Source organism: Mytilus trossulus, chromosome 12 (genome assembly GCF_036588685.1).
Source record: "Mytilus trossulus isolate FHL-02 chromosome 12, PNRI_Mtr1.1.1.hap1, whole genome shotgun sequence".
In the NCBI taxonomy this organism is placed as follows: Eukaryota; Metazoa; Mollusca; class Bivalvia; order Mytilida; family Mytilidae; genus Mytilus; species Mytilus trossulus.
In genome coordinates, this window is record NC_086384.1 from 51,835,447 (window position 1) to 51,861,899 (window position 26,453).

The 26,453-nt window shown below is 32.5% G+C and overlaps 1 protein-coding gene across 1 annotated transcript in view; it reads left to right on the forward strand.

Moving 5' to 3' along the window:
• Positions 1 to 3,762: 3,762 nt before the first annotated feature.
• Positions 3,763 to 26,453, forward strand: part of LOC134692564 (platelet-derived growth factor receptor alpha-like) — a 40,592-nt gene continuing 17,901 nt past the window's right edge. The window contains exons 1-5 of the mRNA XM_063553022.1: positions 3,763 to 3,771; positions 4,557 to 4,716; positions 12,775 to 12,906; positions 19,585 to 19,776; positions 22,903 to 22,974. Coding sequence (XP_063409092.1) covers positions 3,763 to 3,771; positions 4,557 to 4,716; positions 12,775 to 12,906; positions 19,585 to 19,776; positions 22,903 to 22,974 — 565 coding nt within the window. The remainder of the gene's footprint in view (positions 3,772 to 4,556; positions 4,717 to 12,774; positions 12,907 to 19,584; positions 19,777 to 22,902; positions 22,975 to 26,453) is intronic.

Sequence of the window (26,453 nt, forward strand, 5' to 3'; positions counted from 1 at the left end):
GGATTCAGTCGAGGATTATGCCAGGCAATGGGCTAAGCGCGAGAAGGAAGACGTAGACACTCTATCCGAATGGATTACGGCAGTGAGGTCGTTAATACAAATCAGAATTAAGCAACTGAATGGGTCCATCAATGCCCATGCTACGTCAATCTTCAAAGACTCAAATGTTGCTAAACACCTATCCGACTTCCATGATAAATATGTTGTTTGTCCCCGCAGACAAAGCCCCAAATAACATCGTTTTTGTCTGTAAAAGTCATTACATTAACTGCTTGATAAACGAATTAGGTATAGACAATTCACTTGGAAACTCAACATATACCCTCACGACACTTACCAAAGAGGAAATCCTGGATAATCATAGGTCTGTTTTTTGTTCCTTTGGTATTTCAACCAAAGATGAAGAACTGGATCTTCCATCACTGTTACAGTATTGGATACCTAAACTACATAAGTGTCCTTACAAACAACGGTATATTTCTGGGTCTTCCTAGTGCTCCACGAAACCCCTTTCTAAATTATTAAGATCTATTTTTTCAGCAATTAAAGACGGGCTTCAAAGTAATTGTGAAACTGCCTATTCTAGAGGTGACGTGAATCAGATGTGGATACTTAAAAATTCCAAAGATCTTTTAGAGTACATACAATCTAAATCTCTTTCCATCTAGTAACAGTATTAAAACATTTGACTTTTCTACTCTTTACACAAGTATTCCACATTCCAAACTAAACGACAAATTAAAAGAGTTGGTTTTACTTTGCTTCATAAAATAGAATGGCCAACGTAGATACAAGTATCTTGTTTTAGGGAGGGATAAATCCTACTTTGTAAAGAATCAATCTGATTCAAACAAAAAATTCTCTGAAACCTATATTTTCAAGATGCTTGATTTCTTGATTGACAACATATTTGTTACGTTCGGAGGACGTGTTTTTCAACAGACTGTCGGCATCCCAATGGGAACAAACTGTGCCCTTCTCTTTGCTGACTTGTTTTCATTTATTATTATGAGGCTGACTTCATGCAGGAACTTCTTAGGAAAAATATAAGAAGTTAGCAATATCCTTTAACTCTACTTTCTGCTATATAGATGACGTTCTTTCACTAAACAATTCAAAATTTGGTGACTATGTGGATTGCATCTATCCCTTCGAATTGGAAATAAAGGATACTACAGATACAGTTAAGTCGGCTTCATATCTTGATTTACATCTTGACAATGAGGGTCTGTTGAAGACAAAACTTTACGACAAAAGAGATGAGTTCAGCTTTCCAATTGTGTACTTTCCATTTCTAAGTAGCAACATTCCAGCAGCACCTGCATACGGGGTATATATCTCCCAATTGATACGATATTCACTTGCTTGCATTTCCTATCATGATTTTCTTGATGGAGGGTTACTGCTCACAAGGAAGCTATTTAAACAAGAGTTCCAAATGGTGAAGTTGAAATCATCCCTTCGTAAATTTTACGGACGCCATCACGAGTTGGTTGACCGTTATGGAATAACCGTTTCAAAAATGATATCTGATATGTTCTTTATGTCGTAACTACAATCCCTTTCCCCTTCATGAGTTTGACCTACCGAATTAGACTATTTACCGGATTTGTTATCACATAAGCAACACGACGGGTTCCGCATGTGACGCAGGATCTGCTTACCCTTCCGGAGCACCTGAGATCACCCCGAGTTTTTTGGTGGGGTTCGTGTTGTTTATTCTTTAGTTTTCTATGTTGTGTCATGTGTACTATTGTTTTTTCTGTTTGTCTTTTTTATTTTAAGCCATGGCGTTGTCAGTTTGTTTCAGATTTATGAGTTTGACTGTCCTTTTCGTATCTTTCGTCCCTCCTTTATAAGTTATATTCGTATAAATTGGTTCTTTAAAACGAAAATTCAAATTAAATGTTTGTATTCCTGCATTCAAATTTTGCTAACTTAATAAAAAATCTTGACCTTAGGTTCTCTGTTTTTAACAATCCAAGATGTCGAAAGACATCCATACCACCTTAATAGGTCTGTTTAGAGGTTGTGTTAGCTTCTGAGGTGAGTACTGACATTTTTGTGCTTCGTTAAGAATATTGCCATAACAGATTGGATGTGAAAAACTTGAAAGTATAAGATATCGGCATGTTGAGTTATATTTACGAATGATGTCCTTGTACAGTTAGTAAAATAGTTATCCAAGGTACAAGGATTATGATTTAATACGCCAGACGCGCGTTTCGTCTACACAAGACTCATCAGTGACGCTCATATCAAAACAGTTAAAAAGCCAAGCAAGTACAAAGTTGAAGAGCAATGAGGAACCAAAATTCCAAAAACTCCTACTCGTGGGATAAGAAAATCCTTCGTCTTTCGAAAAAATCAAAGTTGTGTAAACAGAAAATTTATAAAAATGTCGATATAATTGATATTCATGTCAACACCGAAGTGCTGACTATTGGGCTGGTAATACCCTCGGGGACGAAACGTCAATCAGCAGTGGCATTAAATATTTTGACTAGTTTGTGATTTCGAAAAACACTGGTGTAATAAGTTTTCAGTTATACATAAATTTCTCTCACCAAAAATCTAAAACGTTGTTACATACACGAGCGAATCGTGCAAGTTGAGATATATGAACACCGTAAGATGGTGAAAAGGGAACGTCACCATCTACAAATGGATAATTAAAAGAATAGGAAATTAAAAGAAATCTCTTTTATCACATATTTTTCTATCAAGCTTTCCGTTAATGTTAAAAATATCAAGATCGAGGAAAGGGTAGTGGTCTCTGTTAATATCAGCTTTATGTTAAGTAAGTTCAACAGGATAAAAAAAATTTAGTATGCATACTTAAGTTTTTAGCATACATACCGTAATTATCTTGTAAGAGTGTGACCTGTTTTTACGTTGTGATTAACATTTTTGCAATTCATTATTTCTTTTAGCCCAGTTTGTAACCACGACCTTTTCTTGTCTTTTTTATGTCGTTTAGACAATTTGCAAATGTGTAACGCAATCGACCGAAATAGAAGAAAAAAAATATGATAGCAAATATTTTCTGACAAAAGTATCAAAAGAAAAGGTTTTTGAAAATTGTATCATCACACTTGTAAATAAGTTTCTATTTTCAATTTTTTGAGGGTTTTTGATTTTAAACATATTTTATTCATTAAGATATGAAAAGGATTGAGCAACAGGCACAGCCTATAAAAGCTCTCTCCATAATACATGTACAAGGTATGATTCAATATTACAACAACTGTATTTAAAATAATGCAATTTAGTGGAACATGCATGCTACTTGTGAGCACACACGAGCAAAATATGTTAACAGTGTTACTTAATAAATGCAAAGTATATATAAATATATAGGCAATTAATCATCAGTTATTCAAATTACCTTGAAACATGCAAATATCCTTTATAAGTTATTAGAAATATATATATATATATGGCTTGAAGGAGACACTAAGCTTGCTTAGTGGAATAAATGAATTAACGTTGGAGTGTAGAAAAAAAAAGGGAAAAATAAAACTAGAGGAAACAAAAATTAAGTAAGTTTCAAACAAAACGTTGAGTGTCACTAATATATTTCTGAACAGATTTAAAAATAGAAATATTCATATCATATGATAATAATCTGTTTCCAAAAAGTAGTAATTCAATATTTATGTCAACATTATCAACAATGGAGTAAATGGAATCAAGAAGGATCTGTCTTACATCATTATACTTAGGGCAAATAAAAAAGAAATGTTTGTTATCCTCAACAGGATGGTTACAGTTTGTGCAAAAAGTGTTCTCAGATAAGAACTGATTAAATAAATGAGATTTAAGGTTGCTAGCATTATTTCTGAGTTGACAATGACTTATATTAAGTTTCCTTTTCCCATAGTTGAAAGGTTTAAATATATCATCAGTCCTATAAAACTTATCCAGTCCACTTCTAAATATACCCAAACATGGTGACTTTTGTAAACTCAAAGGAAGACTATTCCAAAGTCTTATAGTGGAAGGAATGAAACTATTACACTAAGAGCTAGTTCTAGCAAGAGGCGGGTGAAGAGTGTTATTTTCATTCCTCAAAGTATAAGGGGTTTGTCTGGGAAGATATGGCTGGATTAACTCATATAAGTATGCAAGTGTCATCCCATTTTATATTTTATAGAATAGTATAAGCTTATGTTTATTACGTCTATTCTCCAGAGTTTCTAAACCTAAATCAATATATAGTTTTTGTCTGGAGGAATTACCTCGTAATCCTGTAATAATTCTAGCAGCTTCTATCTGAATATTTTCAAGGAGGGTAAATTGCCATTCAATTTGCTTTAGTAATTGAAAGACGGATGTAGGCAGTTAAAGTTTCACCATCTTAACGACATCTAATAATGTGTTGTCTTCACCCAAGGCAACACCTATTATTTTGTGTAGTTCCAAATATGAGTCTACATTTTTTTTACAGTTCTGACGTCAGTATTTTTAGACAAAATTAAACGGTGTATTAGCTTCAAAATGAATACACATTAAATAATACATGAAACAATAAAGTGTTAATATTTCTTTTGTAGATCGCACGTGGAATTGACTATTTAGGAAAAAAGCGAATACTACATAGAGATTTAAGAGCAGCTAACGTGCTAATCAATGATAACCTAGAGACGAAAATTTCTGGGTTTCATCTTGCTAAAGTTCTTAAGGAAGACGAAGATGAATACAAAGTGTATCACGGTAAATTCTTCAAAAAAAGATAGGGTTTTCAATTTAAGACTTCTCGAGAATTTCTCTTAGAAATTACAAGAAAAAGAAAAGCCCGGAAAAAGTACACAACAAATCTACAGGAATTATATGACATATAATTTTATGTATTTTGATCCTGTATCCTGTCGATACTACTTTTTATAATGTTCATCTTTGTTTAGATTTTTGATTATGTAGTGTCAAACGAAATCATTTGGAAATGATTTTGATGATGAAAGAGGGTGGTTTTGTTAGTAGGGATTTGACTTTGAATTCGTAGTAAAAATAAACATCCGGTACTTTAGATATCTATCTTTTTGTAAGTTGTTGGTTTAGCTTATTACAGTTTTGATGTGTAAAACCCTTTCAAATCTTGTACCAGAGATTTAAAACTGCCAATTCAGATGAGAGTAGAGCTGTTCAAATTCAATTGTATTTGACATAAAAGTGTTCTGTTGTACATTTGTCTTATATTTGGGAAAGGTTGATCACACACACATTTTCTTATGTATTGCCTCAAGCCAGTGTCCTGAAATCTAGGTTTGTAGATAATCTCATCGTAGAGACTAGAATTAAATTGTGTATTTACGCCAGATGCTCGTTTCGTCTACAAAAGACTCATTAGTGACGCTGGAATCCAAAAAGTTAAAAAGCGATATAGAGAAGGGATGTCAACGAGTAATCGAGTACTCGAGTATCGTTCGGTAGTACCGAGTATCGATTACCAAAATGATACTCGACTTATCGGTTTCCTGTTAGAATGCTGTTGCTTTCTTAAATTTAAATTTAAAAAAAAAAATTTCAGAGCGCTTCCCAGGAAATTATATATAAATCAAAATTAAAATACAATACGAATATTTGCGTATAACAGATGTACATGTTGTGTATATGAACACGAGTATTATTCCAAGGCTTTTTCACGTTGAGTTAATCTTAGTAACTCCCCCACCTCTGTACCGTCAGAGCATATAAAAAAAATTATCAGCAGACGTCCCTGAAAAAATTGACAAGCTGATATAATTTGAATAATAACAATATCGACCCTCTCCAAATTATTACATTTTTTTAACATCTGGGTCGATACCTGTGTTGGTGGACTATCAGTCCCCAAGGGTATCATCAGCCCAGTAGGCTGTACTTCGTTACTGCCATGATTAAACAAACTTTTCTAAAATTGTCCATTTATAAACTTTGAAATTATCAAGAAACTAAGGTTTCACCTCCCTCAGGCAAAGCTGAATATAGATGGATTTGGCTATCAATTTTGTGTTTCTTGTCATATACCTCTTCAACGGTTTTAGTACATATACATCTTCGGATTTCAAATGATTGGCTTTGAGCGTTCCTGATAAAGGTAAATCCAGAAAAGCGCTTCGGAATAATTGAAATTATTGAACGTGTTGTGTTCTATTTTTAATCAATGATATCTATGCATAGCACCTTTGTTGATGATTCACTGTGTTTTACGGTTCCAAAACACTGTTGTTTGAGTTACACTTTTTGCTGTAGATACTAATCAATTACTTGATTAAATTATTGCCAGTTTTCATAATTAGTACAAATAGTAAATGAGCTATTCATTATATTATAAATAAATTTTGTGTATTTACTGTCTGCTGATTGGTTAAAATTATTAGTTTTATTTTCAATGTTTTCACTTTTGATGGCGACACGCCCACTCTGACGTTGTGTATTCATACGCCGAAATGTGTGTACGTTGTTATATTGTTAATATAAATAATATAAAAAGGTCTTTGAGCCTTATTTTTGATAGAAATTTATTTATAATGAATGGCAATAATTTATTTTGATTTTATTGAACCATAAAACTAATTTCTGACTCTTCACATTTTACATAATCCGCTTCGCGGATTATTCAATGTGAAGAGTCAAAAATTAGTTTTATGGTTCAATAAATTCAAAATAAAAAATAGCCATTCATTAAATAAAATTCGTTTGACGATTATCTAGTCCTTGGTAATAATGTTGAGAATTTTACGATCATAAGACAACACCCCACAATACAGATTATTGGTATAACTTTGTGGTTCCATTTATTTAATGTTTTACCGAGAGCGTACTCGAGTATCGCTCGGTAAATCCATCGAGTAACCGATTAGTAAATCTGCATCGGGTTGACATCCCTAATATAAAGTACAAAGTTGAAGAGCAATGAAGACAATAATCCCGCAAAGTTTTGCCAAGTATAGCTAAGGTAATCTTTTTATGAAGTAGTTGTTTGTTGTTGATTTATATATATATATATATATATATATATATATAAGTACGTCTGAGTCAGTGACAACCCTACAACAGATGTATCCATCGGATCGCCATCAATGATGGTGATACATGGCTGTGTACATAATGTATATACAACTCGTCTAAACATCAACCCAACAATGTTAGATCTGTAAATTTGCTTTCGCAAATTTTTGGTTCTTCCCTCGCCGGGATTCGAACCCATGCTACTGTGATGTCGTGACACCAAATCGCCTGCACTGCAGCCATCCCGCTAGACCACACGAACACCTTGGCTTCATAAAAATGAATCTTTTGGTGGCCGGGTGTTACCTTTCCTCGTCAGTTTTAATCAAGCGTCCTACTACAGTACATGTTACAAGGCATGAAGATGTTATTTTAACAGACTAGATGAATTATCTATAGTAAAGGATCCTACAAATTAATGTAAGATACAGTCACAATAAATAATTATATAATTAAATCAACAAGTACGTCTGAGCTAGTGACAACTCTACAACAGATTTATCCATCGGATCACCAGCAGTGATGGTGATACATGGCTGTGTACATTATGTATATACAATTCGTCTAAACATCAATCAAACAATGTTATATCTGTAAATTTGCTTTCGCAATTATTTTGTTCTTCCTTAGCCGAGATTCGATCCCATGCTACTGAGATATCGTGACACCAAATCGCCTGAACTGTAGCCGTTCTGCTAGACCACACGACCACCTGGGCTTTATTAAAATGAAGCTTTCGGTGGCCGGTTGTTACCTTTCCACGTCAGTTTTAATCTAGCTTCCTATTACAGTACATGATATACAAGGCATAGAGATGATAATTTTACGATACGCACATTAAAATTTAGTTCAAGCGAAGTCCGTCCGAGTCTGATGTCGAAAGATGTAACAAAAGAAACTAATAAGAATAGCAATAATACATTAGAAAACAACAGACTATTAGTATTTAACTGACATGCTAGCTCCAGATTGCATCTAAATTGATTGAAAGATTGTGTCTACATCATATGAATATCAGACACAACCCCTCCTGTGAGGGGTTTAGTATAATACCATTTTAACATATATAAGAAGATAATAACCCGTGTCATGCCAACAGCTTGTTTTTAAATAAAAGTGTTTAGTTCCGATGCAAAGACCCTATAAGTGTATAAGTGAATCAATATCAAAGCAAAACTTTGCAACCTTTAATGACCTGACAACAGTTTCGTAACTATATCCCTTCTTAATAAGTATATTTAAAGGTTTTGTTAGCTTTTTAGGAAAATACTGACATTTCTTGTGCTTTATAAAGAATATTACCATAAAAGATTAGATTTAAATATGTGAACGTATACAAAGTCTGCATGTAAAGCTATATTTACGAAAGATGTCCTTGTACCGATGATGAAATTCAGTATAGTGATAATTTGAGTTTGTGATTTCGAAAACCCTGGTGTAATATTTTTTTAAGTAATACATAAATTTCTCTCGTTAAAATCTTAAACGTTGTTACATACACGAGCGAATTGTAGAAATTAAAATATATAAACACCTTAAGATGGTGACAAGGAAACGTCCACATCTAAAAATGGATATTTAACGATAGGAAATGAAAAATCATCTCTTTTATCATGAATTTTAGAATTTAGCTTTCCGTTAATATTATACATTCAAGATCGAGGAGAGGACAACGGATATTGTTTGTATAAGCTTTTTTAAGTAAGATCGACAGAATATTTTTTTTAAGTATATATTCTGAACTCGATCGTCATTATTGAGAGTAAACATATTATCCAAATATCTAACAGTCTTATTTGATTTTTGTATCAGATGTTGTTTCGATGGGTCTTTGCTGATTTTTGTCATTAACTGTAACTCTTTGCAATACTAAAACAGGTCCGCAATAAGTGGTGCACAGTAAGTCCCCATTGGTATTCAGATTACCTGACAATATACGGAATCTGTAAAGCGAACAAAAATGTTACCTAGTAACAAATAAAGTGCAGACATAGTATCAAAGCATGTCTAATTGGCATATATCTTATGCTACTTAACATAATCTAAAAGAGTTTGAATATACATATTCACATTCCGACTTTTTGAATACCCATTCAATTAGGTGAGTGAATTTTTTCTCAGAGAGAATGAGATACAATGTGGTATATAGGGTAGGAAAATCAAAATTTTGAACAAAATCAAAATCACCAATTTAAGCATACAACTTATCAAATACTTCCAACGAATTTTTTACAATATATATATATATATATATATATAAGTACGTCTGAGTCAGTGACAACCCTACAACAGATGTATCCATCGGATCGCCATCAATGATGGTGATACATGGCTGTGTACATAATGTATATACAACTCGTCTAAACATCAACCCAAGCAAATTTACAGATCTAACGTTGTTGGGTTGATGTTTAGACGAGTTGTATATATATATATATATATACAACTACCCAACATTATGTTGGATACAAAAATACAAAAATACATTATGTACTCAGCCATGTATCACCATCATTGATGGCGATCCGATGGATACATCTGTTGTAGGGTTGTCACTGACTCAGACGTACTTATATATATATATATATATATATGTATATTGGTTTGAAACATAAACTTCAAAAGCTATAAGAATAAAGGTCCTATACCTTTAATTTCCGGAATTTCATGAATTTTAAGTACTGATAAAAATAACACACACATATCTAATGATACCGCTTAGGTTGATAACCTGTGATTCAAGGTACAACATAAACTGCCTACCTATTTGAATCTTTAAATATAATAGATTATGTAACGGTTTTTAGAAATAATCAATTACATAAAAGCAACAGTAGTATACCGGTGTTCAAAACTCATAAATCCATGGACAAAAAAACAAAATCGGGGTAACAAACCAAAACCGATGGAAACACAAGAGAGGAACTATGACACAACATTAAAACGCAACACACAGAAACGGACCAAGCATACAATAGGGAACGAAGACCTATATTTTTGTTGCATAGCGTTTATAGAAATTTCGTCTTAAGTTGAAATAACAAAATCTGCAAAAAGACAATTATGTCAGTAAATATAACATGTATTGACAAAAATTTTAACCAAGCTTACCAATTTTTTAACAATTCCATATGAGAGTTTTTTTTTTTCAAGAAACCATACATTTTTGGAATTTAGCGTACAACAAAGTATCATTTGAAGCGGGAAATCTTTAAAACAGAATTTTACTTTTTTCACAATAAAATACTCGGTTTTTAGTTGAGAACTTGAATAATTGATATTAAATTATTACTATTATTTTAACGATCCACTTTATTTTTAGATAAGATTAGATTGAGACGCAACGTAACTAATTTTTGCCATACAAAGTGTATATGATAATGCAGAAACGAGCCAATTAGAATCTATTGGAATACCTTAAATCTGTCGATAATCTGTATGAGAAAACCATAGCTTTAATTCTCTTAAAACAGTTCCGTTGTGTCATTTAGCTCATTTACTTTTATTTCAGTAAAACGCTTTGAATGAGTTGCAGCAAATAAATCACCTTATCAAATATTTAAAGACAATTGGATTAAATAAGAACACTGTTTGATATAACTGTGTGAAAAATTATCAATCGAATTGAAAGTACTATCAAAAACACGTTATTTATCTAAAGATTCCAAAAAGAGGAGAAAGATTATGAAAGAACCGTTATAAGAACCTGAGGTGAAACTATATTTCACAAGTTTTCTTTGAAGTTAACACAACCAATACATAGTAGGGACGTTAAAATATTCAAGAGCTGAGATATGGTAGTGGCATGGTATTAATATTTACTATTTGTCTCTATGTAAATTGCAGGTCTTGAATGTAGAAGAGTAGAATATTTCAACTTTAAGAGCTACCGTGTAGTATTTAAGTCATACATGTATCACTACAACATTGTTGGCTCATTTGTCGGCCGGTTCTAACTCAAAACGATTTGAGAATATTTGAAGTACATTTTTAGCCCTCGACATTGATATATTTATCGAATAATGTATTATCAACGTCAAGTACAAATTTAGAATGTGTCATTAGTGTTAAAAAAAATACTTATACATGTAGGTGGATAATTTGCTTTTTCAGAATCTAAAGGGCTGTCGGTAATCTCATTTTTCGTACACCAAAATGAAAATAACAATACATCTTTGGTTGAATTTTGTAAAGAACGTTTTGGTGTATGCTTTTAAAAGATATTACCAAAAAGGCTTTAGATTCTGGAATAGTGAATTGGAATACATTTCGTAAATGGTTACCAAATGTACCAGGCTTATAATACATAAACTAGAATTTCCTTATATTATCCAAAAATGTATATTTTCGAAAGGTATGGATCACTGTGTTTTTTGTCAAGTAACATGTCGTACTAATTTGCAAATATATGTTTAGATTTTGTACACACAAAACACTTTTTAGAAAAAAAAAAGAACTAGATCTTGTGTACCGCTAGCTTATTTACAAACTTAGTAGGTGATATACAGGCAATCTACACTAAAAGGCTATGCGTTCAAAGTTCGTTTAAAGATTTTCATTTAGAATTAACATGGTTAAAGTCATAATAAACAAGTGACCGGTGAAAAATAATGTTATTTCAATTCTTGAACCAATGCATGCATACAAACATCATAAGATAAGTCTTCTGTGCACGATTTTATCCTTTTTTTCGCAGAAATCTCGTATAATCGTCAATTTTTTTCAATCGGTCAACGTTGTTGTGAAAATAGAGAAGGAAATAAAATTCGTGTTTTGAAGCCGAAGTTTAGCGATTGGTACCTGTTTGTCAACAATTCAACCAAAAAGTGTGGATATTGGGCACGTGTTTAACTTGTACAATCAGTTAATAGTTTATTTTAAGGGAATACATGCGTATTGCGATCACCAGAATTTTACGAGATGGGTCACACAGAGGTCCTTTGGCTTCCGGAAAATATGTCAGGGAATTTCTTCCTGGAAGGAAGCAATGAAAATAAATTAAACTTCTTCAAATGAACAAATTAAAGAATTTTCTTCAGAAATAAAGCATATGTACAGAAGTTTGATAAAAAATATCCATTGAGTTATAAAAACATATGCATTATTTCTTTTAACTTGAGGTTTATGACTTATGACTTTCAGTTTGAATATTTCCGCCTCAGTTTTATGAAAAGTGGATGAGGCAACCGGTTTCTATTTTCTCTGAAAATAATCTTAGTTTAGATGAGGTATGAATACGAACACAATTTGACTTGTGATAATGTCGTTTAGGCGTAATACATCATTATCTTGTGATAAGTTAAGAAAATATAAGAATCTAGGGTGCTAACTGCCTCGTTCAAAATTGATTTTGGTCCCTGTAGTTCATTTACCTAATAATTAGTTTCATCATTCGCTCATTTCATCCTGCCGATGGTTTTTTACAAACTTCATATCAAAACTGTCTGTGATTCATTTTCTTTTAAAGTTATTGAGAACATAAGATAATGTTGATTGTTATATAAGACATTTTTACTTATTGTGTCTGTTTATTTGTTCACACATTGTTGTAAATATAGTGAAATTGTATGTGACGGTAGAGTGAGAGGTTTAGTTAGTTTAAAACCAGTTTTAATTAACATTTTCTACATAAAAATATGTTGTACCAAGCCAGAAATACAATTATTGTTTCCATTAGTTTTATGTGTTAAAGCTTTTGTTCAAGCTGATATAGCTAATTGGTATTGGTGTATTTTTGTTCATACTAGTATTTCTGCTGAAATGTGCTAAACTGCTTTACAGGTGAGAAGTATCCTATAAAATGGACAGCACCAGAGGCTGCTTTGTATGGCAAGTATACCTTAAAGTCGGATGTATGGTCATTTGGTATCATTTTAGTGGAATTGACAACATTTGGAAATGTGCCATACAGGGGTAATTTATTAATTATTGAATATCGTAGTAGTTGAGAACTGTATACTCCATACGCGGATAAAGCTGCTATATTGATACTTAAGTGAAAAACAGTAATAATTTTCAAGATTAAAATCGTTTCGTTTGGCCTGAATTCTGATATTGAGTTGCTTCATGTAGTGATTCCAGCCATTTAAACATAAGAAGAGGAATACCAAAGGGACATTCAAACTACTAAGTCGAAGACATAATGAAAAAACAATGACAACAAAAAACCGAAAAACAAACGAAAAAGTAAACAACCGTCATCATAATTCTAAGTATATAACTATTAACTTCACAATGCAACACGAACCAAATCAAAAACTGGAGATGATCTCCGGTATTTCAGAAGGGAAAAGAATATCGTAATCGAATAATGGCATCCTTAGAGCTGCTGTGTTAATATACATATGTACACAAGACTGTACCGCGCAGAATCAAGGTATAGGTCATTAGATCAACTAAGATATTTAGGATATAATAGGATGTGTTTAGATATGATAAGATCATCTATGATATCCTGCTATTAATTTATGATATCAATTTGGAATATTATTAAATCATTTTACGATATTTTTTTTATCAATTTAGAATACTTTTTGATCAAACAAAGATATCATAAAATATTTTCAAGCATATAAACCTTAAGAAATAGTAAATAGGCAGCCTGGTGAATCTCATTCAAAGTTTTTACGATCACGGAAAATAATTGAATTAAATTGGATTAACAAATTACAGACAGTCTATCCTCTCGGTCTTAATGATAATATCAAGGGAATTGGTAATATATCAAGAACCGATTCCGTTAAAATTTTTGATATAGGTTCTTAACCTGATCGAAACAAATGTTCTCACGGTCTTAGCAAAAATCGTAATCAAACAAAATTTCGGAGCAATCATACCAATATTTCGGACTTAATTTCTATTTCAAAAAACAACGGCAGAATTATCTGTTAACAAAGAAGCTCTGTTCATTACCGGTTGATAGGTTAAATAATATTTTGGATGATTGCAACACAATTTCATATAACAGTCCTAAGTATTAAATAGTTCAAATTATTATGGCATATTGTTATTCTAAACTATTTCAAAAAATTGATCGCACTGACGATCATAAAAATCATTTTATTGAAATAAAGTATGTCAATAAAGGTTTTGATTTTGTAAATATTGCCGGTATATTTAACGACCATGAATTCCTGGATATTTTGACAATACTGAACTCCCTCTTATTCGTTATATTTACAAAAAGTTTACTCGAAAATTTGTGTTCAATTATAACCAATTGTGTAAAGATGTTAGTATCAGTGAAAAATAACCTACCTCATGTAATTGTATTAATTCCACATACATTTATGAACCCATTTCCATTGTTATAACAGGAGATCTTAACATCGTTCAAGACCGAGAGTTAAAATCATTCCTCAGTAAAGGACCTAAATATCGTCCCCCTGCAGGTATTAATTGGAATGAGTGTCGTAATATCATCCACGACTCACTCCATACTTACTGTTTGAAATGGATAAAACGGGGAAAAGCTGACAAAAATCTTTGGACTCTTTTTTTCAATTCAGTAATGAACAAAGTTGATATACGTATTCAACATTTTAAAGAAGATTTTATTATTAACAATAACCACAATCAACCTATTTCTCGTATCAAACATGAACTAGCCAAGGAATTTGTTTTTGTCCCGGCCGATTAAGCTGCTAATAATATTATCATTGTTTGACGTAAATTTTACATTGAGGTTCTGAAAAAAAAATACCAATTCACAAACATTCCAACTAACTCCATTTTCAGAAAACGACATCTGTAACAAACATGAACTTTTAGCTTCTGCTTTACAAGCAGAACCAATTACAATGAAAGTCCCAACTATGTATTGGCTTCCGAAGCTCCACACAAGCTCCTTACAAATATAGATTTATTTCGTCGTCAAGGCATCGTTCCACAACTAAATTAATTGGAATTAATTACTTTAGGAGTGTCAAGAACTCGTTGGAAGTACTTGATAAATTGCATGCTTATATTGGTGATTTTGAATCTGTTCAAAGTTTCTACCCTGTATACCACTTTGCCTCAAATTCATCCACCTAATTAAATGGGCATTTAAAAAGTCAGAATGTGAATATATATGTTCAAACTCTTTTATGTCATTTTAAGTAGCAATAAACAAAAAACTATGTCAATCTGACATGCTTTGATATGCCGTTGAATTTTTACTAGATAACATTTTTGTTCGCTTTTGAGATGCCGTATATCGTCAGGTTATCGGAATTCCAATGGGGAATAACTGTGCACCACTTATTGCGGACCTGTTTTTTTTATTGCTATGAGTTACAATTTATGACAAAAATCAGCAAAGACCCATCCAAACAACATCTGTTAAACAAATTTAATAATCCTTTTAGATATTTGGATGACATTTTGGCTCTCAATAATGACGATTTCAGTATGTATACTAAAGAAATTTATCCTGTTGAACTTACTTTAAATAAAGCTAATGCTAACAATGACCACTGCCCATTCCTCGATCTTGATAGCTGTATCACTAACAGAAAGCTTTTTACTAAAATTTATGATAAAAGAGATGATTTTTCATTTCCTATTGTTTATTATCCATTTTTAGATGGTGACGTTCCCTTTTCACCACCTTACGGTGCTTATATATCTCAACTTGTAAGATTCGTTTGTGTATGTAACAATGTTTCAAATTTTAAGGAGAGAAATTTATGAATTACTGAAAAATCATTACACCAGGGTTTTCGATATCACAAACTAGTAAAACCTTTTACTAAATTTTGTCATCGATGTAAGGACATCATTCGTAAATATAGCTCAACATGCAGACTTCTTATACGTTTAGGTATTCCACATCCATTTTTTTGTGGAAATATTCTTTTTTAAAGCACAAAAATGTCAGTATTCACCGCAGAAGCTAACAAAACCTTTACGTAGACTTATTAAGAAAGGATATAGTTACGATACTGTTATCAGGTCATTAAAGATTGCACAGTTTGGCGTTAATATTGACTCACAGACACTTATAGGGTCTTTGAGCGGAACGAAACACATTTATTCAAAAACCAGTTGTTGGCATGACACGGGTTATGTTCTTCTCATATATGTTATTATGGTATGATACTAAACCCCTAACGGGAAAGATTGTGTCTAATACTCATATGATGAAATCATAATCTTTCAATCAGTTTAATTGAAGTATTGAGCTTGCATGTCAGTTAACTGCTAGAAGTATGTTGTTATTTATGTATAATTGTCATTTTGTTTATTTTCTTTGGTTACATCTTCTGACATCAGACTCGGACTTCTCTTGAATTGAATTTTAAATGTACGTATTGTTATGCGTTTACTTTTCTACATTGGCTAGAGGTATAGGTGAGGGTTGAGATCTCATAAACATGTTTAACCCCGCCGAATTTTTGCGCCTGTCCCAAGTCGGGAGCCTCTGGTCTTTGTTAGTCTTGTATTATTTTAATTTGAATTTCTTTGAATTTCTTGTGTGTACAATTTGGAAATTAGTATGGCGGTCATTATCACTGAACTATATTTGTTGAAAGGCCAGCTCAAGGAAGGCTCCGGATGCGGAAATTTCTCGTTACATTGAAGACCTGTTGGTTACCTTCTGCTGTTGTTTTTCTATGGTCGGGTTGTTGTCTCTTTGATACATTCCCCATTTCCATTCTCAATTGTATATCCTTAACTCAACTAGTATATACAGAATTAATGAGCTTGTAAAAAAGTATTTGCGCTGATTAAGGTATTAGATATAGCAGTTTTTTAGTAGTTTAAAAAACTTCTTTTAAGGGTATTTAACTTTGAGAAAGTTTCATTGTTTGAATAATGTTGCATGCATTTCATTGATAAATTAACACGGATTATCATAAAAAATGAGACGTTGCTCAATTTTGTGAAGTCTTTACCAAATATTTTGATTATTCAATATTGTTACTATTGGACTAGGTTTTCTTTATGTATAGAATTTTTTACCTGAAGATTAGTGTCCAAGTGTTCGTTCATCGAGCATCGCCTCGCGTGTATTTATGATATAATTATGATAATTATTTTTATGGAAAGCTGTGTGTTTTTAGATAATGTGCATATTGTTCTCTCGAAATTTGGAATTAAACAATTGCTGTATCTTGTTTCGGTAAATGTGTGGTTAAATTGCTTACAGTGATTATAATTATTTCCAAATGTCAATTCAACCACACAATTACTTCATCAAAATACAGTAAATGCATTCTAAATCGTTCTTTCCGCGACCTGAAAAATATTTAACCAAGTACATATATTTTGCTTGATTATTTATGTGAGGAAGAGCTCTGCAAAAACTGTTTCATTAACTTATTGTGAAAGCAATCTATTATTTGTTGAGAAAATATTCTACCTTATTTTAGGATATGCCAAATCAATTCATCATCTATTAAATAACTATAATCTAGTATATTCTGAATTAAATTAAATTTATGTTTGATGAATTTGATTAAAGCCATATTCAACATGTACGACAATGATCATGTTTATTGCACGTCATTCAGCTCAGACGGATGCGAATCCCGGATTTTAAAAAGAGGATTGGAGCCCCTTAAATAAAAAGGTTTCGCCATACTCATCCTTGAAAGATATGTACTTTACAAATACTGCTGATACTTACTCAACTATCACATTCAATAGAATGGTGTTCAATATAAATGAAACGTTCGACTTTTTAAATTCTTCTTATTCAATGGGTTGTTTTAATAATTTAGAATGCCGACATTTTGAATTTCGGAATGTATTGACATGTTTTTGCTACAATAATAAACAAAAAACTATAAAAGGTTTGAGTCAAACCAGGGAAAAGCTGGATAAACGGTAACTGTAGGTCATAAGAGGTGATGGGCCGGGGTAATGTACCGGTATTTGATGTATCAACTAACAAATGTGAAAAACTATTAATAAAACATGATTAACCTCTAAAAAAAAATAAGAAAATAAAAGGTCTGGTTCGCTTGGCAGCAAGTCGAAAATCCTCTGATAGTCCGCACTTGTCAAGGCACGCTTTAATAGAGTTCTCCTCTACAATCTCAGGATTGCCCGGATTCGCTCTACGGTACAAATCCTTTATGGCTTGACCGAAGTCTCTCAAAGATTCTTCCGGTTTTCTTTTTCTCAGCGTTGCCTCTGTCACATACCTTTCTTTCATCGCCGTATGTCTATATCTCTCTTCCATCTTCCGTTTCAGGTGTTCAAAATCACTTTGAATAATTAATGGCATCCCGTATGCAAACGTCTCAGCTTGTCCTCTTAAAGTGCTAAATAGTACCCTACGTGCCTTCTCGTTATTCCAAACATTTAGCTCGGATAGTTTCTCAAAATATTGGATACATTCATTCCAAACGTCATCGCTAACTCCGGAAAACGTTCTACGGACAGGGTATTCGTTTGCTGGTCGAATCTTCCTCACACGAAAACACCTAGTTTTCGGCATATCCGTAGTTAATTCATTTGCCCGATTATGAAAATCTGGCGATTGTATTTGTTTTGTCGGTGTGCCCATGTTTTCCGATTCGTGTTCCTTTGCCCGTCAAAAATAGTGCTATTAGGACTAGGACAAGAGTAAGAGTGCACATCCTAAGTCAGGAATCTGATGTACAGTAGTTGTCGTTTGTTTATGTAATATAAACCTGTTTCTCGTTTCTCGTTTTGTGTATATAGATTAGACCGTTGGTTTTCCCGTTTGAATGGTTTTACACTAGTAATTTTGGGGCCCTTTATAGCTTGTTGTTCGGTGTGAGCCAAGGCTCCGTGTTGAAGGCCGTACTTTAACCTATAATGGTTTACTTTTTAAATTGTTATTTGGATGGAGAGTTGTCTCATTGGCACTCACACCACATCTTCCTATATCTACTTCATCTGAGTCATAGGGCGTATCGCTTTCATCCATTATGGTTTGAGCTGGAGTCCTATAAATATAATTTCTACGAATGTCATCAGGTCTTCGTCTCTTCTCAGACCATGTTTGTGGGACGTTGTCTGTTTCCTGACCATTAAGAACGAAATTCCATATTAATTTTAGATCAATTGTACAAATGAATAGTCCTATTATAACTATAAGTCCAGTCATAACGTATTCCTGAGACTTCTGTACAACCCGGTTGTTAGTAAAATAAATCCATAATGATCCTCTCGTATATCGTATATCGTGTACAACTATTTCTCTCTTTTATACTACTCTATTATCTCAATAATAATATGGTTAAATGACTCTGAACAAAGAAATATTCTACAGGAGCTATATTACATGTAGTGGTTTAATATTTTAAGAACCAATAAATAAAAAAACTTCCCAATACACCAGACATAACAAATATATTGTCCATAAAGGAATCAAGCATTTTGATAATGTCAATTTCAAGTGTTTGAATCATAATGTGTTTTTGCGATTTATCTCTCCTTTGGGTCCTGAATGCTCTTCAACTTTGACCTTGTTTGGTTTTATAACTATTTTGATCTGAGTGTCACTGGTGAGTCTTTTGTAGACGGAACACGCGTTAAATTATAATCCTGTTACCCTTGATATCAAGTACAAAGTTTGCAGTAATTTCAAAGAAAATATGCATAAAAAATAAAGCAAATTGGTATTTGTTTTAGGAATTACAAATATGGAATATTTAGAGAGACTTGAAATGGGATTCCGACATGAAAAACCAGATAACTGCCCCGAAAATATTTATGAGATTATGCTGAGTTGCTGGAACAAGGAACCGTCAAAAAGACCTACTTTTGAGTACCTATTCAACTACTTTGATGATTACGAAGTGTATGCGGAATTTCAGAAGGAAGGTATGTTCAATCGCGCGTTTATTATACGAATTTCTGCCTGATAACGATGATTACAATATACCGTTTAGCGTGATAAAAAATTATTACTTTCTATTTCATATCTTACTAATACTGCATGCTCAATTTTGAGACTGAAATATGGAAAGAAAATAATTTGAATATGTTAACGGCCATGATTTCCGGTTATGTGTGCTGATTAGTCAGCACTTTGGTACTGAGAGGATTTAAAACATTTCTTTCTAAAATTTCCTGTTTATAATTTAGTAATTATTGCCAAATAAAGGGTCAAACTCACCATATATAAAAAAAAAAAGAAGATGTGATATAATTGCGAATGAGACAACTTTCCAAAAAGACCATAATTGCACAAACATTAACAACTATAGGTCATCGTACAGGCTTCAACAATGAACAAAGCACATACCGCATAGTCAGCTATAAAAGGCCCCGATAAGACAATGTTAAACAATTCAAACGAGAAAACTAACGGCCTTATTTATGTAAAATAAAATGAACAAAAAACAAATATGTAACACATAAACAAACAACAACCACGTTGCACTGAATTACAGGCTCCTGACTTGGGACAGGCATTAATAATGTGGCGGGGTTAAACATGTTAGGACAAGTTGAACTCATGGGGAAATTGGCGTTTTTCAAAAGTCTTCTCCTGAAGTATTCTATATGAATGCATATCATTAGACTTCACAATTTTATGTCAAAGCAATGCATTTCTGAAACACCACCTTTATAAAGGGCTACTTTCTTCTTCTTTGTTTTTTTTATAAAAGACAGCTAATATATATTTATAAACACATCAATTAGTTATTTCTTCAATTGTGACGAATTATGTTATAAGATTATTTTTATAATCACAATTGGGTTCGGTTAAGAACTGTTATCACAACTGTTAAAGTTAGCTCTCTATTTGTGTCTTAATTCATGGTCTGAAATGATCTTTAAAAAAAATTAACAATAGAGCAACATTGAATTCATGTTCTTTATAAAAGCAACGTTTAGGAAACGCGAATCAAAAATGTGCACGACTAAATGAAACTATCGAAAGTTAGTCAGGTCAAAATCCCACAGATAAAAGACAGGTGTCTCTAAATTTGTATTATTTTATTAGTAAACCATTCATTTCAATACACAAAAGATACACCTACTTCATGAAATTGTAGTTATTTCAAATACATGTATGGCCCGAGTTCTGATGTTTTAACAGGAGACATTAACAACGTCCAAATGCGAGAGAAGATAAGGACCTATATATCCTCCCCTTCAATTATTTATTTCAGAGTGAGTCGTAACCTTTATAGCCACGACTCGTTCCATTCTTTCTTTATAAAATGAATAAAACAAAAAAAACGAGGATGACAAATCCTAAGACAGTTTTTCAAATTCAGTAATGAAAAAACTTTATATTTGTATAAAAATATTAAAATGTGCCAAAATAAGAGTTTAGTTTGACGCAAATTTCATAATGCGGTTCTATAAGTGGAAATCACAAATTTACCACCAATTCATCTTAGTCAATTCTCGGGAAATGACATCGTTAATAAACATAAACTGTGTTCTGCCTCTTCTAAAAGAGGGACGAAAGATACCAAAGGGACAGTCAATCTCATAAATCTAAAACAAACTGACAAAGCTTTATCTAATTTTCTAAGCTTTACCTAATTTGCATGCTTATATTGATGTTTTCGAATATGTTCAACATTTTATTTGTCTACCCTTTTTACCTCTTTACATCATAATTGCATTTAGAAAATATCTTCGTATGAATATATGGTGTCCATATATCTCAACTTGTTCGATTCGCTCGTTTATGTACCAACTTGTTTGATTTGAACGAAAGAAATATTTGATACCTAAAATATTATCACTATATGGTTTTCGATATCACAAACTTGTCAAAATGTTTACTTAATTTTACTATCGGACCAAGGACATCATTCGTGAAAAAATCCACATGCAGAAAGCTCATACGTTCAGGTATTTCACATCATCCAATCTGTTATGATAATATTCTTTACAAAACACAAAAATGTCACCTCAAATGCTAACAAAATCCTTAAACAGACTTACTAAGAAGGGATATAGTTACAATACCGTAGTCAGGTCATTAAAGGTGGCATATTTTTGCTTCAATATTCATTCACTCATAGAGTGTTTGCATTGAGAGAAAAAAAAAACATTTATTCTTAAACCAGTTGTCCACGTCATTCTCCCCAAAAGCTTACCAACTAGATATATGAACAATGGGTAATATAGATTAGACCGTTGGTTTTCCCGTTTGAATGGTTTTATATTACAAATTTTTGGGGCCCTTTATAGTTTGCTGTTCGGTGTGAGCCAATGCTTCGTGTTAAAGACCGTACCTTGACCTAAAATGGGTTACTTTTATAAATTGTTATTTGAATGAAGAGTTGTCTCATTGGCACTCTTACCACATCTTCATATATCCAATACTGTTCTCAAGTCATTAAAGATCGGAAATGAAGACATATACACCAGTTATTGGCATAGTATGAGTCGTGCTAATTTTGTAAAAATAACGATGGTATCATATCGATATTTTCTGTGCGTTTTGCTGTATATTTTTTTATTACACATATCGTCTAGAGAGAAGTTCAGATTTCACGTAACATGTTTAACCCTGCTGCATGTTTACGCCTGTCCCAAGTCAGGAACCCCAAGCCTTGGTTCGTCTTGTGTGTACTTTTATAAAATTTGAATTAAGAATGGAAATGGGGAATGTGTCCGAACCCGGAGGTGTGCTTCAGCTGGCCCCTTAACAAAAAACGGACACTAGTATAGTGATAAATTATCTTTTCTAAAGGGAAGCCAAAGTGTTTCATGATGAAAGTTATCCCTGATTTTCAGAATACTTTGACTAAAATGTTGGAATTTCATAACTGTTGTGCTACCATTCAAATTTGCAGGAGAATCGTAGTAAATAAATTCATCATAGATACCCGAATTAAAATTTATATTTACGTCAGACGCGCGTTTCCTGTACAAAAGACTAGTTATAACTATAATTAAAATAGGTAATTAATTAAGACTTGTAACAGTGTTATTTCGTTTTATAATGTCGCATTGGATTATTTATATTTTTTTTAGAAATCGACAAGTATCTTAGATCCGGCAAAAATAACGGAGAACAAATTCATATCCTATATGGAAAAGAAGATGGTAAGGATTTTGTTTAATCATACATAATTTAAATTTGGATGTAACGCGTCTTCTGATTGGCTGACATTATTTTGTTATGAGCCCGTAGACATAATTTAGTCATGTGACCGTGACGTCATCAACGTTTTTTCAAGGCTTTTTACGGTTTAAAATGGAATTTAGAATTAAATTATAAGAAATGACTGTAATATTTTTTCTGCCTATTTGAAATAACATAAAAAATGTGGTGCACACTGTTAAATAATGTATTTGTCCACCAGACAGCAACGAAAGAACAGCGAAAAACACAATTACCCATAATACAAACTTACTAGTTAAAAGTAAGCCGTCGATAACAGCCGGTGCTGATATTCGCGAGTACAGCAATGTTCGTATACTAGTAGATAATTAAAGGCAAATGTGGGATCCTTGAATGTTGTGTTCGAAAAAAAGGCGAAGAGATATTTACATACATGGCAGTGTTAACCAAATCTATAAGTATTTTTCTGTCACATTTCAGTATATGGGACTTCCAAACTATTCCCTTTCTTTTGAAGGTAGTGAAGTCAGCAACTGTACTAGTTTCAGTTTGTTTGTTTTTTAACGGGCTCGGAAATTTGCGAACTGAATAAAATCATTACAGCTGATTTCTTATACCTGCAAAGTAAAACTTTGGTTTGCTTGCATGCTTTGTTTGTATAGTTGTTTATATAAGCTTCGAAAAAAAGGATTGACATCTTTAAACAATATATATAGGCATAGTTTAACTTGTATATTTTATATTTTGTACAATAAACAAACAAATCAAGCAAGCTAACAAAGTTTTGCTCTACATGCATTAGGAAATAAGCTGTAATAATTTAACCGTATGTTTGTGCGACAAGGTGGAAAATTGGATATGTTTTGTGAAAATTGCAGCGTTGGATCTGTAATAAAAAAGGAGATGTGGTATGATTGCCAATGAGACAGCTGTCCATAAGAGACCAAAATGACACAGAAATTAACATTTATAGATCACCGTACGGCCTTTAACAATGAGCAATGCCCATACCGCATAATTAGCTATAAAAGGCCCCGATATGTCAATGTAAAACAATTCAAACAAGAAAACTAACGGCCTTAATTATATATATAAAAAAATGAACGAAAAACAAATATGTAACACATAAACAAACGACAAGCACTGAAATACATGCTCCTATACAATATATCTTTTTTTATGTGATAGATTTCTTTTCCTTTTATATATTTAATTGGGCCGGGTTTTTGTTTTTGTTTTTTATGTTTGGATATATACAAAGCACGTTTTAGAAAACAATAATAGGTAATATGGCACCCACTATGATCCAGAGACTTTTAATATTGGAGATATTTTACATATGTCAACAGGACAGCAGCCGAACGATAAGAAAAACCTCTGAGGTATATTTTGGGATAAAATTAGCAACACTTGGATATTCTCGATGGATGGAACTATAAAAAATGTACTGAGCTATATACCGTACACGCTCAGTGGCGGATCCAGGGGCGGAGGTTCCGGGGGAGGGACCCCCTTCTTTTTGGACGATCAGTGCATTTGGATGGGGACATGTAGTTTTGTCCAGGGTTAAAACCCCCTTTTTAAAATTGCTGTATCCGCCCCTGTCGCATTCATAACACTTATTCTTAGCATACTGAATTTATGATGTTCTTACTATTAGTTCAGGTCCTGATTTAAAAAATACACATTCAGTACAGAAAGAAGTATTTCAGTGAAAGGTTTCGTGTTTTTCTAGGCAGAAATGATTTTGATATGAGCGTCACTGATGAGTCTTAGGTAGACGAAACGCGCGTCTGACGTACTAAATTATATAATCCTGGTACCTTTGATAACTATTGGAATGACATTATACAGGTTTAAAAGAGCTTAAAGATTTTCTTACTGGACAGTGGTCACTTAATTGGATATTTCACTGTGTCATGTCGTGAAATAAATGCAGGTTCAATTCATAACAATGCACAAAACCGGTTCAACTACTTTTGCAAGGCGAAAAAGAAAGTCGAAAATTGAAGCCAATAAACAATATTTTTTAATCTGAACATGCAAATTGAAGATTACGTTATATATTTAACATTAAATACATTTGCAGAATAAAAACTTTGGTCATAAGAGTCCCAGACAATATATTAGATGACTGTTTTCCCACTAATTCCACGTGTTTTAAGTAGTAGTGTACTCGTATTAGCCCACAATGCATTTAGTTCATTGAGTCAATTGGTCAGTTTTTCAAGGCAATATTGGCCTTGTTTTCTGGAAAATACTATGCAAATATATTCTTACGTCAAAAAATCTAGAGTTCTCGACCTGTTCATAGACAGAAAAAATATTACAGTCATTCCTTAAATATTTTAAAGAGTCGATATTCCCGTTACATTGTTCGTTTACCAATACGTTTTCTATTCATTGAGTAACTTTCATAAAACAAAAAAATTATCATATGGTTAATTCACAAGCTTAAATAGAATATGATCCTATGTTTGATTTTCGATTTTTTTTTATTGCTATAGTTTCATTAAAGGTTATTAATGAATTTACAGGAATATGATAATGAAGTAATGACAGCTTTTAACAATGTATTGTTAAACTGTTTATATTGCATAATATCCGAAATGACAATTTTTGTTCATTTTAATGATGCGAACCCTTCCAAGGCTCAAATCATCCCGAGTTTTTTGTTGGGCCAGTGTTGTGTTTGTGCCCCTATATGTGATATTTTGATTATGTATTATTGTCTATAATATGGAAATTATTGTACTAGTGATAGCTTAAGCGCTATAAAACCAGGTTCAATCCACCATTTTCTACATTATAATGCCTGTACCAAGTCAGAAAGATGACAGTTGTTGTCCATTCGTTTGATGTGTTTAATCATTTGATTTTCTCATTTAATTAGGCACTTTATGTTTTGGATTTTTTACAACAGAACTAAAAAGGTCTGCAATCGAAGATTGGAAAACGGTAACATCATAACATCACCTTTTATTTTATTCATCTTTACTGCGTCTTAATTATTAATATTCCACTAAATGGTTTTTTAGATAATGACGTTCTAGAAAAAAATGTATTTTTAAATGAAAGTACTTCACCCAAAATCATCTTTATATATATATGCTGTGCAAAAATTTCAATAAAGATAATGGCTTTCAAAACAATTGTTTTCCGACATGTGTTCCATATTATAAGATTTGGGCTATAACATTTTACGACTTCACCTAAAATATAAAGAAAGGGCATATCTATAAACGTCTTCTCAAGGAACGAGTTTCAGACAGTTTCAGTGATACTAGAAATTCATATGAAAAAAAGAAATCTTTTTAAGATCATTTTTGATCGTTTTATTTATTCGTTGTTACTCGGCTCTCCCCAGCTGATTCCGTTTCATTTTCTCTTGTTTTGTTTGTTTCATTTCGATTCGCACTTTGTATGTACCCGTACATGACATTGTTATCATGCATCGTAT